This window comes from Coregonus clupeaformis, chromosome 2, assembly GCF_020615455.1.
Source record: "Coregonus clupeaformis isolate EN_2021a chromosome 2, ASM2061545v1, whole genome shotgun sequence".
Classification (NCBI taxonomy): Eukaryota; Metazoa; Chordata; class Actinopteri; order Salmoniformes; family Salmonidae; genus Coregonus; species Coregonus clupeaformis.
Genome location: NC_059193.1, coordinates 27795373 through 27810869, shown reverse-complemented (window position 1 = coordinate 27810869; position 15497 = coordinate 27795373). Strand labels below are relative to the sequence as shown.

The 15497-nt window shown below is 42.5% G+C and overlaps 2 protein-coding genes across 17 annotated transcripts in view; both read right to left on the bottom strand.

The window, feature by feature from the left end:
• LOC121532773 (protocadherin alpha-C2-like) overlaps positions 1 to 15497 on the bottom strand; it is a 196497-nt gene that overhangs the window by 97052 nt on the left and 83948 nt on the right. The window contains exon 1 of one of the 16 annotated variants that reach the window (XM_045205026.1): positions 6782 to 9301. The exons of 13 other annotated variants lie outside the window; for them this stretch is intronic. In XM_045205026.1, coding sequence (XP_045060961.1) covers positions 6782 to 9163 — 2382 coding nt within the window. In that variant the 5' untranslated portion in view covers positions 9164 to 9301. Of the gene's footprint in view, positions 1 to 533; positions 3022 to 3715; positions 6223 to 6781; positions 9302 to 15497 lie in introns of those variants that run through there. 2 more of the 16 variants (XM_045205027.1, XM_045205033.1) reach the window with 2 other exon arrangements.
• LOC123492657 (protocadherin alpha-3-like) lies at positions 11802 to 14574 on the bottom strand. The gene is made up of 2 exons (XM_045225398.1): positions 12073 to 14574; positions 11802 to 11870 (listed from the first exon to the last, which is right to left on the bottom strand). The coding sequence occupies exons 1-2, from the start codon at positions 14422 to 14424 to the stop codon at positions 11802 to 11804; spliced, it is 2421 nt and encodes an 806-aa protein (XP_045081333.1). The 5' UTR covers positions 14425 to 14574.

Below are 15497 nucleotides of genomic sequence, written 5' to 3'. Positions count from 1 at the left end.
GATAAGTAGTACAGATGTGGGAACAAACACTGGGGAACACTTCAAATGAGTATTGATAGTCGTACGCAGTAGTGGAGATAAAAGTGGACAGGACCAAAGCTTTCGAGAAGTCAAAAAAACAAATAAAGTATGATCGACTTAAAAGAAAAGGAATCACAAAATATACAAACGGATTGTTAGATAAAAAATGCAAATTTTTCAAAACAAAATTCCTAAATCACTTGAATGATTTCATTACACTTTCAACAATGAAACGCATGTATCAAAATAGGCCTCTGCCCCTGAAAAACATTTCAGCACCTTGGACAGATTCCGTGGTTTCACAGCAATGTCCAGACAACAATTTGTTTGATGTCAAGCCAATATATTTTACATGTTCTCAAACAATATATTACAATACAGCTACTACCAAATATACTAACTGATCTCATGATACCATATAACATTTTGCAAAATGTCTGTCAACTGCTACAATATGGAACGTTCTTCCGTTTTGAGACACAAAAACAAAATATGGAGTGCATTACTCTTACCTTCTCTTTGGTCGGTAATGTCTGAGTCCTGTTAAACGTGTCATTTCCATTAATACTGATCAGTTCTGCATCTGCAGCTGGATATGGAGCGGGGAAAACCACTACGTCACTCTTCAGTGTGTCTGAGCTGAAACACACGTCATACTGCTGAGTAGATTTAGAGTAAGACCAGCTCCCGTCAGGGTGTGTGGTGATCATTGGGGCGCTGTACCTTCTGAAACTGTCATCTGTCCTGTGGCATTTTACAGCTATTAAACTGATGAGGCTCAGTAAAAATATCACTGACACCGAGGCAATGGCGATCAGCAAATACAGGTTTAAATCAGAGAAGTTCTCCTCCTTTCTCGGCACATTTCTGAATTGAGTCTGGATTTCACCTGTACTTTCAACCACTACCACGTCAATAGACACAGTCGCTGACAGTGAGGGTTCTCCATTATCAGAAACCAACACGACCAACGGGTGAGTTTTCAGGTCATTGTCACTCATTCGCCTCTTGGTCCTTAGTTCCCCGGTGCTGGTTCCAATTCGGAAGAGGTTGGTTCCCTTGGGCTCAGAGATGTGATAAGAAAGCAGCGCATTGTAGCCAGAGTCGGCATCTACAGCCCTGATCTTGGCCACAAAGTAGCCCGCTTCAACAGAATAGGGAATGTTCTCAGTGTTAACGCTGCCATGCTGCGAATAGGGCGCGAGAATCCCAGGACTGTTGTCATTCTCATCCAGGATAAAAACGTTCACAGTCACGTTGCTGCTGAGTGGGGGAACACCAGAGTCTGTGGCCTGAACTTTAAACTGGAAAGTTTTGATCTCCTCATAGTTAAAAGACTGCAGACTCACTATTTCTCCTGTATTCGATATTATATTTACAGATGATGATATTGAAACACTTTTATCTAATAACGAATAGGTCGTCTTTGCATTTTCATCTGAATCTGGATCAAAAGCAGACGTCGTATAAATTACGTCTCCTACCGGACTGTTCTCTTTCACATAAACATTAATCACGGGTTCTGAGAAGCGAGGAGCGTTGTCATTCACATCAGAAACGTGTACAGTAATAACGCTGGTGCTGGAGAGAGGTGGGGTCCCTTCATCTGTAGCTGTGATGGTGACATTGTACTGAGAAGCACTCTCTCTGTCAAGAGGCCCATCAACCACTAAGGAATAATAGTTTTTGTAGTTCGATTTCAATTTAAAAGGAACAGACCCAATAAGCTTACAGGTAGTGAGGCCGTTTTTACCCCCATCTTTATCAGTTACTGTCACCAAGGCGACCACGGTCCCTATCTCAGCATCCTCTTTGACTGGGCTCATGAGTGACGTCACCGATATTTCAGGGACATTGTCATTGACATCAATAACTTCTACTAACACTTTACCGTGTGCACTACGGGGGGAGGAGCCTTGGTCTGTCGCCTGCACTCGAATTTCATATGCAGGACTTTCCTCATAATCCAAATTACCCTTGACCATAATTTCACCTGTTTCTGAATTTATATCAAATAAAACAGACGGGTTCAAGTTCGCACGTTTGATAAAGGAATATACAATCTTACCATTACACCCTTCATCTAAATCTGTGGCAATAAGTTGTATTACCTCAGTTCCAAACGGAGCATTTTCATTTACACGGACCTTATACAGCGGTTTGCTAAAAGTGGGAGAATTATCATTTGCATCAATCACATTGACAATGACTTGCAATGTCCCGGATCTAGGAGGTTTTCCTCCATCTATAGCGGTCAGTGTGAGCTGGATAACGGGCTGTTTCTCTCGGTCTAAAGCTTTCTGCAGCACTAACTCAGCAGACACACTCTGCTCTCCACCGCTCTGTACATCTAGGGAGAAGTATTCATTCGGGCTCAGCTTGTAGCTGTTTATGGAGTTACTGCCCATATCTGAATCAACTGCGAGAGGAAGCAAATATCGTTCGCCCTTTGATGATGACTCAGATATATTAAATGTGTGCAATGTTTCAACAAAGGCTGGCGCATTGTCATTTATGTCTAAAATATTCACCTGTATTCGGTGGAGAAGCATAGGGTGGCTCAATATGGCCTCTATGTTTAAAGCGCACTTTACTGCATTCGGACAAAGCTCCTCTCTGTCTATTCTCTCGTTAACATACAGATTCCCCGTTTTCAAATTAGCCTCGAAATACCTCTTACTATGTCCCGATACAATCCTCAGACCCCTCGACCCCAGTTCCTGAACATTAAGGTTTAAATCCTTAGCGAGATTCCCCACAAACGTGCCTTTTTCCACTTCCTCTGAAACGGAGTAAGAGATCTGCGCTGCAGACCAGTCAAATAAACAAAGCAACGCGATGCACTGAATCCAAACGTTTTCTCTTTGTCTTCGACGACTCATTGCTGCTTGTACAAAACAAATTATTCCAGAGTTAAATTCACATAGGGTCTCTCCATTAAAACCACAAAAATCCGTTATGATAGAGATCCACACAACCCATCCATCCTTCTCACGAACATTCGAGTGTTTCTCATGACAATGCGCTCGGGACTGGTGTCGATTTTCTTGTTTTATTCAGAGGAGGAGTCTTGGATTATCAGCGACTTCTCTCAGATCTGTGGTCTATAGCGACACCATGTGTTATTTTATGATTTATTTCATTGATATCACTGACTTTTGTCATAGTAGTAAGTAATTGCCAAATCTGAAACAGCCACGTGATAGAGTCCAATTTGAATGCAGGTGTTCCTGATGAGAACTGCAAAATGTGAAGGGACAAACACTGGGGAACATTTAAAATGACTGTACTTAGTCAGGTAGAAATAGTGGTGATAAAGGTTGGTAATAAGGACATCTGCCAAGAGGTCAAGAAACCAATCACAGTATTGATCGCCTATATAGAAAACTGCCAGATGTCATGTTCAAGGGGGAGACAAGCAGAGAGATCAAAATATACAATCAAATTCCACTTTCAATAAAGAATAGCAACGATCCAAATAGGCCTTTACCACACAAAACATAAGAACGATAACCGTTTCAGCACCATGGACAGAGACATCGCTTTCACGGAGAGGTTATTTTGCAGATTGTCTTGACAATTTATGCTAATATATATTCTTATACGAAATAAAAACTAAATTGACCATGAAAACACATGTATCATACCTCTGAATGAAACATATTTAAAAATTACTCAAGTGATTTACACTTACCTCTTTGTTGGGTAATGTTTGAGTCCTGTTAAAGGTGTCATTTCCATTAATACTGATCAGTTCTGCATCTGCAGGTGGATACGGCGCAGGGACAACCACTACGTCACTCTTCAGTGTGTCTGAGCTGAAACACACGTCATACTGCTGAGTAGATTTAGAGTAAGACCAGCTCCCGTCAGGGTGTGTGGTGATCATTGGGGCGCTGTACCTTCTGAAACTGTCATCTGTCCTGTGGCATTTTACAGCTATTAAACTGATGAGGCTCAGTAAAAATATCACTGACACCGAGGCAATGGCGATCAGCAAATACAGGTTTAAATCAGAGAAGCTCTCCTCCTTTCTCGGCACATTTCTGAATTGAGTCTGAATTTCACCTGTACTTTCAATCACCACTACGTCAATAGACACAGTCGCAGACAGTGAGGGTTCTCCGTTATCAGAAACCAACACGACCAACGGGTGAGTTTTCAGGTCATTGTCACTCATTCGCCTCTTAGTCCTTAGTTCCCCGGTGCTGGTTCCAATTCGGAAGAGGTTGGTTCCCTTGGGCTCAGAGATGTGATAAGAAAGCAGCGCATTGTAGCCAGAGTCGGCGTCTACAGCTCTGACCTTGGCCACAAAGTAGCCCGCTTCAGCAGAATAGGGAATGTTCTCAGTGTTAACGGAGCCGTGTTCAGAATAGGGCGCGAGAATCCCAGGACTGTTGTCATTCTCATCCAGGATAAAAACGTTCACAGTCACGTTGCTGCTGAGAGGAGGAACACCAGAGTCTGTGGCCTGAACTTTAAAACAGAACGTTTTGATCTCCTCATAGTTAAAAGACTGCAGACTGACTATATCTCCAGTCACTGAGTTTATATTGACTATTGTAGACAGCGGCACTGGTTTGGTGTTACTCTCTAAGAATGAGTAGGTCACCTGTCCATTTTCATTGACGTCAGAATCAAGCGCAGACACGGTTTTAATGACATCTCCTACTGGACTGTTCTCTTTCACATAAACATTAATCACGGGTTCTGAGAAGCGAGGAGCGTTGTCATTCACATCAGAAACGTGTACAGTAATAACGCTGGTGCTGGAGAGAGGCGGGGTCCCTTCATCTGTAGCTGTGATGGTAACGTTATACTGAGAAGTGCTCTCTCTGTCAAGAGTCCCATCAACCACTAACGAATAATAGTTGTTATAATTTGTCTCCAATTTAAAAGGGACCTTATTTTCGACCTTACAATGTACAACCCCGTTTTTGCCGCCATCTTTATCGAAGACTGACACGAGAGCAATGGCAGTGCCCACCTTAGCGTCCTCCTTCACTGTTTCTAAGAGTGACGTCACAGTGATATCAGGCGCATTGTCGTTGAGGTCCACCACTTCTACCAACACTTTACAGTGAGCCGCCATCGGGGGCTGGCCTTTGTCACTCACCTGCGCACGGATCTCAAAGGCTTTTTTCTCCTCAAAGTCAATATTGTTTTTTACTGTAATAACGCCAGTGGTAGAGTCAATTTGAAATATATCTAAAATATAATCTTGGTCTTTTTTATTAAAAGAAAATATGATCTCGCTGTTTGTGCCCTCATCAACGTCTGTAGCATTTAGTGTGATGATGGTAGTACCAATTGGCACATTCTCAGTGATACGAGTCTTGTACAAAGAACTGCTAAAAACAGGAGGATTGTCATTGCTGTCTAAAACATTGATTATAATCTGTGACTTGCCAGACTTCGGTGGATTTCCTCCATCTTCCGCGGTCAGTGTGAGCTGAATAATAGGCTGTTTCTCTCGGTCTAAAGCTTTCTGCAGCACTAACTCAGCAGACACACTCTCTCCTTTGTGTGAAGCGATAGAAAAGTATTCATTTGTGCTCAGTTTATATACGTTTATATCATTTTTTCCTACATCAGTGTCGTATGCTGATAGTAAAGGAAACCTCGCCCCAGGTGAAGTGTTCTCGGGGATATCAACAGTTTGTGATTTCGCACTAAACGATGGAGCATGATCATTCACATCTATAATATTAATTTCTAGACGGTAAAGTTTCAACGGATTGTTTATAACCGCCTCTACACTGACTGTACATTTAAGATCCGTCTCACAGAGCTCCTCTCTGTCTATTCTCTCAATCACATAGAGAACACCAGTCTTTAGATTTACCTCGAAATACTTTCTCTTGGACCCGGTGACAATCTGAAACATACGTGACTCCAAATCCTGGACATTGAGGTTTAGATCCTTAGCGATATTTCCCACAGAAGTCCCCAGGTTTACTTCCTCTGAGACGGAGTAGGAGAGCTGCCCGGACACCTCTCCCCAGTAACACTCCAGCAGCACAAGCACTAAATACGTCACAATGGAGCTCCTTCTATTTGGTAAAGACATAATTCCATCGAACCTGTGCGGAGCACTGATCCAACCAGAGCAATATCCGCAAAAATCAAAGCATCGAAAAAGATATGTATCAAATCCAGCTGAATTACAACACGGTAAACACCGATGTGGCCTCCGACCACCGTCTCTCTCTCTCGTCTTGCTTCTCTTTGTAACAAAGCCCCGAGAAATCTCCTCACCCTCTGAAACTGGGAGGGGCCTCCGGACTCGCAATGCCACGGTGGCAATGCCACGGTCAACAGTGGCCCCACGTGGTAATATTGGCACTTACACCACTTTAGAAAACCACATTCACCAAGACACAAAGATAAGCATGATGGGAACAATATATCCTTTCACCTGTGTAAGTTCTGTTTATATGGCAACATCTACTGAAAATACTGAGACCAAACCGTGCTCAGCTCTTCTAATAAATTAGTTCAAACAATCGGCAAAAGCGGTAAAGCATTTCAGCACCACGGACAGCGCGAACACTTTTCTCTTCAAAGAGGAACAATAGCAGCTGTTTTTACAACCTATATTGAAGTCAAATGTCTATCATTTCACTGTTCATTCAAATGGCACAACAAAACAAACAATGTCATCCAAATACATTGAGGAGCACAACAAAGCAGAAAAAAATGCTTAGTAAAGGAAAGGTGAAAAACGGATATGTGTTTTAAGTGAAACTATAGATCTTACCTTCTCTTTGTTGTGTAATGTTTGAGTCCTATTAAAGGTGTCATTTCCATTGATACTGATCAGTTCTGCATCTGCAGGTGGATACTGCGCAGGGACAACCACTACGTCACTCTTCAGTGTGTCTGAGCTGAAACACACGTCATATTGCTGAGTAGATTTAGAGTAAGACCAGCTCCCGTCAGGGTGTGTGGTGATCATTGGGGCGCTGTACCTTCTGAAACTCTCGTCTGTCCTGTGGCATTTTACAGCTATTAAACTGATGAGGCTCAGTAAAAATATCACTGACACCGAGGCAATGGCGATCAGCAAATACAGGTTTAAATCAGAGAAGCTCTCCTCCTTTCTCGGCACATTTCTGAATTGAGTCTGGATTTCACCTGTACTTTCAACCACCACTACGTCAATAGACACAGTCGCTGACAGTGAGGGTTCTCCGTTATCAGAAACCAACACGACCAACGGGTGAGTTTTCAGGTCATTGTCACTCATTCGCCTCTTGGTCCTTAGTTCCCCGGTGCTGGTTCCAATTCGGAAGAGGTTGGTTCCCTTGGGCTCAGAGATGTGATAAGAAAGCAGCGCATTGTAGCCAGAGTCGGCATCTACAGCCCTGATCTTGGCCACAAAGTAGCCCGCTTCAGCAGAATAGGGAATGTTCTCAGTGTTAACGGAGCCGTGTTCAGAATAGGGCGCGAGAATCCCAGGACTGTTGTCATTTTCATCCAGGATAAAAACGTTCACAGTCACGTTGCTGCTGAGAGGAGGAACACCAGAGTCTGTGGCCTGAACTTTAAAATAGAACGTTTTGATCTCCTCATAGTTAAAAGACTGCAGACTGACTATATCTCCAGTCACTGAGTTTATATTGACTATTGTAGACAGCGGCACTGGTTTGGTGTTACTCTCTAAGAATGAGTAGGTCACCTGTCCATTTTCATTGACGTCAGAATCAAGCGCAGACACGGTTTTAATGACATCTCCTATCGGACTGTTCTCTTTCACATAAACATTAATCACGGGATCTGAGAAGCGAGGAGCGTTGTCATTCACATCAGAAACGTGTACAGTAATAACGCTGGTGCTGGAGAGAGGCGGGGTTCCTTCATCTGTAGCTGTGATGGTGACATTATACTGAGAAGCGCTCTCTCTGTCCAGAGGCCCATCAACCACTAACGAATAATAGTTTTTGTAGTTTGTCTCTAATTTAAATGGGGCCTTATTCTTGACCTCACAATGAACCACTCCATTTTTGCCACCATCTTTATCGAGGACTGACACAAGAGCAATGGCAGTGCCCACCTTAGCCTCCTCCTTTACTGTGTCTAAGAGTGATGTCACAGTGATCTCAGGGGCATTGTCGTTGTGGTCCACCACTTCTACCAACACTTTACAGTGAGCTGCCATTGGGGGCTGGCCTTTGTCACTCGCCTGCGCATGAATCTCAAAAGCAGGGCTTTCCTCAAAATCAACATTGCCTTTAACTGTGATAGTTCCCGTTTTAGAATCAATTTGAAATCTATCTAATATATGATCTTGGCCTTTAGTTCTAAGGGAGTACACTATTTCACTGTTTGTGCCCTCATCGATATCCTTTGCATTCACAGTTATTACTGTTGTTCCTATGGGCACGTTCTCGAAAACACGAGTCTTATACAAAGAGCTACTGAATATTGGACGGTTATCATTAATATCTAAAACATTTATTTTGATTTCTGACGTGCCAGACTTCGGTGGATTTCCTCCATCAACAGCGGTCATTGTGAGCTGAATAACAGGCTGTTTCTCTCGGTCTAAAGCTGTCTGCAGCACCAACTCAGCAGACACACTCTCTCCTCCTTTGTGTATATCAAGAGAAAAATATTCATTAGGACTAAGCTTGTATGTGCTAACAGTATTCTTTCCAACATCGACATCAGACGCTTCTAAAAGAGAAAATTTCGCTCCCGGTAATGTACTCTCAGCAATGTCTATACTTTGTGATTTTTCAGCAAAAGACGGAGCATTATCATTAACATCTAAAATAGTGATTTCTAGACGGTAAAGCTTCAACGGACTGTTTATAACGGCCTCTACACTGACTGTACATTTCGGAGCCTTCACACAGAGCTCCTCTCTGTCTATTCTCTCATTCACATAGAGAATGCCAGTCTTTAGATTTACCTCGAAATACTTTCTCTTGGATCCGGTGACAATCTGAAACATACGCGACTCCAAATCCTGGACATTGAGGTTTAGATCCTTAGCGATATTTCCCACAGAAGTCCCCAGGTTTACTTCCTCTGAGACGGAGTAGGAGAGCTGCCCGGACACCGCTTCCCAGTAACACTCCAGCAGCACAAGCACCGAATACGTCACAATAGAGCTCCTTCTATTCTGTAAATACATAATTCCATCGAACGTGTGCCGATTATTGATCCAAAAATAGCAAAATCAGCAAAAAATCAAAGCATCAAAAAAGATATGTATCAAATCCAGCTGAATTACAACATGGTAAACACCGATGTGGCCTCCAACCACCGTCTCTCTTTCTCGTCTTGCTTCTCTTTGTAACAAAGCCCCGAGAAATCTCCTCACCCTGTGAAACTGGGAGGGGACTCGAGACTCGAATATAATATCTCAATGCCGTGGTCAACAGTGACGCCACTTGGTAATATTGGAGCGTACACCACTTTAGAAAACCACATTATTCCATGACACCCATTCACAAATATAAGCATTATGGGAACAATATAGCCTTATTTAACACTTGTGTAAATTCTACTTATACGGCAAGATTTACTGAAAATACCGAGACGAAACAGCGCTCAGAGGGGTATTCTACGAAGCAGGTTTGAGGAGTTGATGAGGTAACTTTGGCAAACTCTGAGTTCAACTCGGGATAACCGGTCATACGAAAGTGGCTCACCTTTTAGCCAGGTACATTTATATGGCAACGATTCCTTCAGATCTAACCTGCTCCGGGGCAGGCTAACTCACGGCTAACTCCACTTCCCCTGAATGAAATGACTGAGCCGCGAGTCGAGGACCAATGAAATCAGGTTCCCTCCCTCTCGCAAAGATTGCGTCATCATCCCCTTCTTTGAGGAAGACGACTGATTAAATATTTTATAAATCAAATGTTGTTGTTTTTTCTGTGTTAAAAAATAGTAATGTTAAAATATATCACAATACACATTTAGTAATGACAGAATGGTTTTTAAACTTCACGCACACTAACCACGTTTCCATCCAACCATTTCATTACATCACACATTGTGAAGGAGAAGTCCAGTAGCTACACGACTCAGGCTGGTTCCCACAGTAGCCCTCTACAAGATCGTAACTAGACTATTCATCAACCATCTCCCTGACCACCTTCCTCTGATCAAGCCATGAACTGTCCCTCGCATGCACTCAAAGACTTGGCCTCTATTGGTTGAGCTAACTATAGCTAGGCTACTCATGATGTTGTATTGCTTGTTTGTTTTTTTGCTTTTGAAGCGCTTTGAGATTCTTCAAATATGTACAAAAAGTATTTCAGCAGATTTCGTGCGTTTTTGTGCGTTTTTGTGTGGCTTAATTCGTGTGAAAAGACACACATTTATGTGCGACTTAATTAGTAGTAAAATACACATTTTTGTGCGATTTCATTCATAGGAAAATATGTTTTTGGGGGGCAAACTTCAGAACAATCTTTTGAAAGTTATTTGAGCAATGTATTCTGGGCAATGGTGTTCAACACTAAATCTGCTGAAATACTTTTTGTACATATTTGCACGAATTGAGTGCGAGAATGTCACCATGAGACATCACGGAAATCGGTCTTCTCACAAAATCCTCTGTAGAGTCCGAACGGTTTGGCCGAAAAACTATTATGACCCCTCTATAGAAAGATGAGACTCTAACGAACACGATGGTGCTCTACGTCCTCCACAAGTGTCAGGAGAATAGTCTGAAGTCGGTATAGCCGATCTGCCAACTTATGTCTGTAGCCTCTCAACCGTTTGGCCTAGACACTAACCCCTCTGTGCAAAAGTGAGACTCATGAACACGTACATGTCGGTGATTTTGCTCTAGGACGCCCACAGGCCTCACAAGACTCGTCTGAAGGTCCCCAGGTACCAGTTGAAAAAATTAATATAAGTAAATATGGAGACTGTTTAGGGCCCAAAATAAGGGGATAAATATATGTTAAAAAATATATACATATATATTTTTTTCCTGATTTCTTATATCTCTCAGATATAGGACAGACACTTCAGAACAAACTTCCTTTTGATTTTTGGGGGAATATTTGTTGTTCCGTGTAGTGCATCTGTCATTCAATGCGTTTGTTCAGTCCCCCTCCCCCGGCTTAGACAGGGCTTGGACTCTAGGGGGTTTGTATTTTTCATTCGGGACATGGGAATTTAACAGTAAAATATATTTTTATGTGCACTACATTATTACGCACAGCCTTTTTTATCCACAAAAAGTCAGTTTGATGGAAACACATATCTAGTGGGAAAACGCTCATATTGTTTTATGCAGATTTTAGAATTTTCGCATGAAAATCAGTCACAAATTGGATGGAAACCTAGCTAGTAACGCTTTTGCATGACTTAATACAATTATTTTATGAGTGCGAAAAAAAGGTGCTTGTGGTTGTGCATTGATAAGCACACCAAAGTCGTCATGAACTTATTTTAAGTAATAAAATAAAGACGGTTTAAAAAATAAGCATATTTCACACCATAGCCTGCTGAATTTGACCTTTTCTTTCATTTTGATTTCGGCAAAAATGAAAATGTGGCTCTGACTCGCCCATGGATTGATGTTTCAGCATTGTCTCAATGAAGAGTTCGGCGTTCGACTAGCCTTGTGCGATATGCACGCGCAGTTACAAGCCTGCTACAATTAGCAGCAGGCGGACCAGCAATATCGACCGTCCTAGTACTGACGAAGACTGAGCTGGAATGTGAAGCTAACTGAATCTGGTTAGCTTTAGAAAACCCTGAGTAGATCTAGCTTGCTTCATAGGATACCCCTCAGCTCTTCTGCTAAATTATAGTTCCGACAACCGGCAAAAGAGGGTGAAGCGTTTCAGCACCATAGACAGCGCGTCCAAGTTTCTCTTCAAAGTGGGAAAATAGAAAGCATGTTTTACATCTTATATAGGCAGTGATATGTCTATTATTTCACTGTTCATTCAAATAAGATAACGAAGTGAATAACAACGTTAACCAAAGACATTGAAAATCACAACAAAGCAACAACAAAAGTTTAATAAAGGATAGAAGGAAAACTGATTTCTGTGTTAAAACTACAGTTCTTACCTTCTCTTTGTTGGGTAATGTTTGATTCCTGTTAAACGTGTCATTTCCATTAATACTGATCAGTTCTGCATCTGCAGGTGGATACGGAGCGGGGAAAACCACTACGTCACTCTTCAGTGTGTCTGAACTGAAACACACGTCATACTGCTGAGTAGATTTGGCGTAAGACCAGCTTCCGTCAGGGTGTGTGGTGATCAAACTGTCGTCTGTCCCGTGGCATTTTACAGCTATTAAACTGATGAGGCTCAGTAAAAATATCACTGACACCGTGGCAATGGCGATCAACAAATATTGATTTAAATCAGAGAAGTTATCCTCCTTTCTCGGCACATTTCTGAATTGAGTCTGGATTTCACCTGTACTTTCAATCACCACTACATCAATAGACACAGTCGCTGACAGTGAGGGTTCTCCGTTATCAGAAACCAACACGACCAATGGGTGAGTTTTCAGGTCATTGTCACTCATTCGCCTCTTGGTCCTTAGTTCCCCGCTGCTGGTTCCGATTCGGAAGAGGTTGGTTCCCTTGGGCTCAGAGATGTGATAAGAAAGCAGCGCATTGTAGCCAGAGTCGGCATCTACAGCCCTGATCTTGGCCACAAAGTAGCCCGCTTCAGCAGAATAGGGAATGTTCTCAGTGTTAACGGAGCCGTGTTCAGAATAGGGCGCGAGAATCCCAGGACTGTTGTCATTCTCATCCAGGATAAAAACGTTCACAGTCACGTTGCTGCTGAGAGGAGGAACACCAGAGTCTGTGGCCTGAACTTTAAACTGTAAAGTTTTGATCTCCTCATAGTTAAAAGACTGCAGGCTGACTATATCTCCAGTATGGGAGTTTATATTTACAGATGATGATATGAAAACACGTGTATCTAATAACGAATACGTAATCTTTGCATTTTCATCTGAATCTGGATCAAAAGCAGACATCGTATAAATGACGTCTCCTACCGGACTGTTCTCTTTCACATAAACATTAATCACGGGTTCTGAGAAGCGAGGTGCGTTGTCATTCACATCAGAAACGTGTACAGTAATAACGCTGGTGCTGGAGAGAGGCGGGGTCCCTTCATCTGTAGCTGTGATGGTGACATTATACTGAGAAGCGCTCTCTCTGTCCAGAGGCCCATCAACCACTAAAGAATAATAGTTGTTATAGTTTGTTTCCAATTTAAAAGGGATATCATTAGCAATTTTACACTTCACTCTTCCATTTTTGCCACCATCTCTATCGAGGACTGACACGAGAGCGATGGCAGTGCCCATCTTAGCCTCCTCCTTCACTGTATCTAACAGTGACGTCACAGTGAGCTCGGGGTCATTGTCGTTGAGATCCACCACTTCTACCAACACTTTACAGTGAGCTGCCATCGGGGGCTGGCCTCTGTCACTTGCTTCTGCACGGATCTCAAAGGCAGGACTTTCTTCGAAATCAATATGACCTTTAACTGTAATAGTTCCCGTTTTAGAATCGATTTGAAATCTATCTAATATATGATCTTGGCCTTTACTTCTGAGCGAGTACACTATTTCACTGTTTATGCCTTCATCGACATCAGAAGCATTCAGAGTGATTACTGTTGTCCCTATGGGCACGTTCTCGAAAAGTCGAGTCTTATACAATGAGATACTAAAAACCGGAGCATTATCATTTATGTCCAAAACATTTACTACAATCTCTGATGTGCCCGACCTCGGTGGGTTGCCACCATCAATGGCGGTCAGTGTGAGCTTTATAACAGACTGTTTCTCTCGGTCTAAAGCTTTCTGCAGCACTAACTCAGCAGACACACTTTCTCCTCCTTTGTGTATATCAAGAGTGAAGTACTCATTAGGGCTAAGCTTGTATGTACTAACTGTATTCTTACCCACATCCGCATCATTTGCCTCTGCTAGGGCGAATCTCAAGCCAGGTAATGTACTCTCTGCTATATTGATAGTTTGTGATTTTTCAATAAACGACGGAGCATTATCATTAACATCTAAAATAGTGATTTCTAGACGGTAAAGCTTCAATGGATTGTTTATAACGGCCTCTACACTGACTGTACATTTCGGAGCCTTCACACAGAGCTCCTCTCTGTCTATTCTCTCATTCACATACAGAACACCAGTCTTTGGATTCACCTCGAAATACTTTCTCTTGGACCCGGTGACAATCTGAAACATACGCAACTCCAAATCCTGGACATTGAGGTTTAGATCCTTAGCGATATTTCCCACAGAAGTCCCCAGGTTTACTTCCTCTGAGACGGAGTAGGAGAGCTGCCCGGACACCGCTTCCCAGTAACACTCCAGCAGCACAAGCACCGAATACGTCACAATAGAGCTCCTTCTATTCGGTAAAGACATAATTCCATCGAACGTGAGCCGCCTATAGATCCAAAGAGATGGAATTACGTTAAAAAAATCAAGATTTTAAAGAAGGTATTTCTCAAATCCGGATGCAATTGTAGAAGGTATAAACAGACTGATCTAGCTTCCGACTATTCGTTCTCTCGTCCTGCTTCTCTTTGTAACAAAGCAGCAAGAGATGTTCTCACCATGTGAATGCGGGAGGGGCCTCTTAACGCCCGTGACCATTTCTCACACTAATGGTCAACAGTGACGCCAAGTGGTGAAAAATGTGACATACCTCAATCATGAAGTGTATAAATGTAATTGCCTGCAAAACCCAGCAGATAGGGTGTATGATGCATGTTCCACTAGATAGTACGAATCCAATAACCAAATCTAAACAAATAACAACACTGAACATGAATTTCTGAAAATGGGGTGTATCCTCTAGGCAAAATGTAGTTCTAGCTTTCAGCACCATGGACAGCACCACCAGTCTACACAGTTAAAAACTCAGTCAGGCTGCTGGGAAAAACACATATCAATGTGTGTGTGTGTGTTCGCATAATCGCCAACAATTGTTACTGTATGTAGGCCATGATAATGAGTACTGCACTCCACCCAACAGCAAGCATCAAACCCTTATGAATGACTTAAAAGTATATTTCTATTTTTACTAGGCAAGTCAGTTAAGAACAAATTCTTATTTAGAATGACGGCCTACACGGGGCCAATTGTGCGCCACCCTATGGGACTCCCAATCACGGCCGGATTGTGATACAGCCTGGAATCGAACTAGGGTCAGTTGTGACGCCCTTTAGCACTGAGATGCAGTGCCTTAGACCACTGCATCACTCTGTAGCTCCTTCACCAAACCCTTATGAATGACTTTAAAGTCTCTTTCTATCTCTCTATCTCCTTCATCAAACCCTTATGAATGACTTAAAAGTCTCCTTATATCTCTCTATCACCTTCCCCTCTTCCCTCCCTCTCTCAGGAGCTTAAGGCTGAAGTAGGAAGGTGCAGTGACATTTATCTATCTACATTCCCAGTGCCAACGATTCCATCTCTACCCAGTATAGCCAGTA